General features: G+C 36.7%; 1 protein-coding gene across 1 annotated transcript in view; it reads right to left on the minus strand.

Annotated features, from left to right (window-relative positions):
* The window catches only part of MYO3A (myosin IIIA), a 179,249-nt gene that overhangs the window by 99,871 nt on the left and 74,947 nt on the right, over positions 1 to 4,431 (minus strand). Inside the window, exon 12 of the mRNA XM_011371026.2 lies at positions 1,995 to 2,197. Within this exon, the coding sequence (XP_011369328.1) occupies positions 1,995 to 2,197 (203 nt within the window). The remainder of the gene's footprint in view (positions 1 to 1,994; positions 2,198 to 4,431) is intronic.

Consider the following 4,431-nt stretch of genomic DNA (forward strand, 5'->3'; position numbering starts at 1 on the left):
AAAAAGTTGTAGAAAAAATGGAAAAACTGTAAGGCAGCTGTGCTCAAATTATAACTGAGTTGTCTTTCAACCTGAATGTAAATTTGGAACTTAGAGGGCTTTCCCACAATACATGATGTTGTAAAACTAGAATAGCTCTTTAGGACAGCTGGGAAAAAAGCTTACTTAATTCATAGTATGTCTAAAATATAATCCTAATTGCATGATTTCCTACAGAATTTTGATAGGCATTCTCGAGATTATTTCCATGGTTACAGATCCAGGGCCTCATTGTATAGCTCCAGAGGCTACTGTCCACGATTTATTCTATATGTGACTGACACTCCTGCACATAACTCCATAGAACTTACTGTGAATGGTGCCCCCTGACTTTGTGCCACATGGTGGCCCCATCTAAATCTCAATCATTTAGCCTCTCAGGTAGAGCTGCCCCAAAGATCTGAAGGACCGAGGTTCCTCTAGGCATGGGTAGCAAGGCCACCCATATAATTAGGATTATATTATGTTATTTCTAATCTTCACTCTGCTACCAACACTAGTACTGTTGATAATGGCTTAAACTTACTATGCGCTAGTCATTGTGCTAAATACTTGACAGACATTATCTTAATCAATAGGTCTATTGCTATTTCCATGTTAAAGATGAAAAACTGAAGTGCAGAGAGGTTAAGTATTTCAAATCATATACTCAGTAAGTTGCAGAACAAAGATCCTAGAAAGGTCCTTAAAATTCAAATATCTTACCCAAAGTCAACCTGCATGGAGTAGAAACACAATTAAAAACCATATCTGTCAAATATTCTTTCCTTACATATTCTGAATTGATGACCAAAGGATAATTATCTACATTGAGGGTTGAGCTCAGAAGCTGGACTCTAGGCAACTTATCTTCACAATTTGATCATAATTAACTGATAGCAAATTTGAAGGCACTTAAATAGTAATGTACTAATATATAACAAGAGCTTGTGTTTCCATAAATTTAACATATGACATATTATCACAATAATGTAGATATGTTTGGCATAAAATCAACATAAAAATATGAAAGCCTCTAACTTGCTTAAAAAATGTGTGTGTGTGTGTGCGCGCGTGTGTGTGCGTGCGTGTGTATAACCACCAGGGTAGAAATCTAATGTTGTGACTATAGTTTCCTCATAAGAATGACAAAGATGTTTTGGAGTCATTAGGCCAGGAGAGAAATTTGGTCATTCAGCTACAAACTGCCAAAAAGAACTCATTCAGCCTAATGCCAAAACATCATATCGGTGGCTTAAATCAGCTGGCAATAAAAAGGGTAACTCAATAAAGCCTGTTCCTGAATCCTTTATTTGGTCCCTTGTGTATAACTATAAGAAAAACAGGACTGATACAAAGGCCTATTTATACTTTTTAAAAATTCTTCTTATTAAAAGAATAAAATGACTGCTATTTCTAATTAAATTTCACATTAGTTTTGTGTAAAGAAATATATTCTCTCTTATCTCAGAAATCATTCTAATTTATCCCGTCCATATCTGTGATAGGCATAGGTTTTCTATCTGGCATCATCAATTTTAGGTTATTTTTTAACTCCTCTACTGGACGTTAGGGTAGGACAGTACTGAGGGACCTCTTTGTTTCTAATAGTAAGTACTCTGCACGTAGTAGATAATCAATAAAATTTCATTGAATTTTTGTTGCTATGGCATTTGTGACACATGTCATTTATGACATGCATTTTGCTTAGGACACACATGTTGCTCTGGGCATGTATATCATCTATGACACATATTTCAATGATGACACATCACCTATAACACATGTGCCACTAATGACATCATTTATGACAGCATGCTGCTTGGGGCTCATATGCCACTTATGACACACATGTCACTTATTTCACAGATGTCACTCATGGTATGTATGACATGTGTTGCTTATGACACATATGCCACTTATGCCACTATATTTGCTGTTTCTCAGAAAATAGAAGATGTTTGATGTGAACTTACAGGGCTTGGTGGATAACTCGAGATTTCTCCAGAAGGTATTCATAAATCTGTGCTCCCACTACAGCTCCAGAAGAGGTAAATTTCATTTCTAAGTATTTTCCAAATCGGCTGGAATTGTCGTTTATAACAGTGCAGGCATTGCCAAAGGCTTCCACCAAATTGTTCACCTGTAAAATCTTCTCTTGAAGGGTTATATTACCAGCCTAGAGAAAACACCAAGAAACATTTAAAAAATACAAAAAATTAATTTTGTATATAATAAAATGTCTCTTTGATAAGCACTTTATGTAGGTACAAATGTATGAGAGCATATTGCCAGACATCGCAACCTGGCCTCTCTCCCCACCCCAATATGCATATTCACCCACTTGCTTCCTTAGAGAGGTGAAGAGACTTTCTATGCTTCTATTTAAATATAGTTCCGTTTAGTGATTTACAAACACAATTTATGCATACTGAGGTACATGTCTCATTTTGTTAATCCTCTTCTTCCTTCCTGGGCCCCGTCCAAATGTTTCCCAAAGCCAGAACCTGAAACTAGGGGAGTAAAGGTAATGTGTAAATTTGAAATCAGAGGAAAGGGAATAATTGGGAAAATTAAGAACTTCTTAGAAGTGTGGGTGGGGAATCCCAGGCGAGGCCAAGGGGCCTACTTGCCTGTCCCTCTGTTCTTTCCTACCCCTTCTCAGATTCTCTTCCCCTCAAACAAGTGTTACTTTTCTTTCTTTGTCACTTTACTTGAAATTCCACTAAGTAGAAATTTATTTAGATTAAAAGCCAACCCCCTCTAGAAAAGCATCCTCTACTCTGAGAAGCTTAAAGAGCTATCAGTCAATCACATCTTGGTAGAAACTGGATCAAATAGATTATTTGCAGTGAAATACCTTGCTGAGCTCAGCTGTGTGAAAGGTATCACTATTTTGGAAGTCAGGGAGATGAGAAGTAGGTATTTTTGGAACACAGGCTACGATAGAATGTGAGTGGGCTGGAGGGGACATTCACGGTGAGGTTCTAAGGTCATATAAGGATTTGGGGTATTTTCTAAAAGAGGCAATAAGGGTTGAGAGAAGAGAGTAACAAGAATTGGGACAAACTTAGCTCTTTTGAAATGTTGTTTGGAGCTGGTCTTGCACCCGTGAAAAAGGTGAGATCACATCTTCATTATCAATGTCCAGCTAAGTAAGGTTTTGGAACTGCATATTACAAATGCAAATTCAATCCACCAAACTTCCCATATTTGAACCTGGTAAGTCTTTATCAAGGAGATAAGTAAAAAACATGATAAGACCTGATACGGGTAGGATTCTGAGATGTATGTATGTGTGTGTGACTATATATCGCCATCCTCAATTAATATCAAATCACATTTAGATCTAGAACAAGATAAAGAGATTAGATAAACAAGTTTGCCGACATCTACAAAATAATATTCACCACACACAAGTTAATCCATTATTGATAAGAACCTTTATCCGTCTACAAATCAAGAAAGAATGGCAAAGGCCCGTCTATTACAAAGGCTCGAATAAATTAACTCAGGTGTTCATCTCTTCCATGTCAGGACAGTACGCTGTGCCTTGCTACCCATCTCCCTCCAAAATCACATCTTATTTCACTGTACATGAAACTTTTTAGAATGATACTCATCCTAATTATAAGGAGAGGGGAAGCTGATGGGCAAGGGCATGGAGAAGGGACGGAGATGACAGCCCTGAGGGAGCAACACCTTCCTGGTCTCTTCAGGCTCTTCCAGTCCTTTGGAGTCACAGGTCTGGTCAGTAGAGGTTACAGTAATCCATGGGCAAAGTGTATTTCTACTCCACACCAATACACGTGATTGAAAATATTAAAACCAGTTAATTGATTTTTAACAGGAACGTGGAATTCTTTAAACTCATTATTTTGAAAATGAATTAGACTCGATTAAGCAGTTGTTTTGACACTATGACATCTCATCCTTTTATAGAGAGGTTAGATCTGGCCTTGTACCTGTAGTACTTTGTAACACAAAATTCCTATAATTAAATGAGGGCAAAAAATTGTACATGCCTCTAATTGTAACTATGTAGATCACAATAAAAATTTTCACAGGGATAAGTTGTACACGATGAATTTTTTAGCTATTAGTTTAATAAAAACACATAATTCTTCATCTATCTCATATCAAGGACTCTACCCAGAAGATCAAACCAAGTCTCTATCATCAACTTCCCTTTTTCAAAAATTAAGATATAATTTACATATAGTAAGAGTCATCCTTTATAGTGCAAAGTTCTGAAAGTTCTTAAACACATAAAATCATATAACACCCACTACAATCCACAAATAAAATAATTCCATCAGCCCCCCAAACTGTATCATTATCTTTTGTAGTCAACACCTCCCTCTATCCTCAGCCAGTGATAATCACTGATCTGTTTCTGTTCCTATAATTTTA

Source organism: Pteropus vampyrus, unplaced genomic scaffold, assembly GCF_000151845.1.
Source record: "Pteropus vampyrus isolate Shadow unplaced genomic scaffold, Pvam_2.0 Scaffold180, whole genome shotgun sequence".
NCBI lineage: Eukaryota > Metazoa > Chordata > Mammalia > Chiroptera > Pteropodidae > Pteropus > Pteropus vampyrus.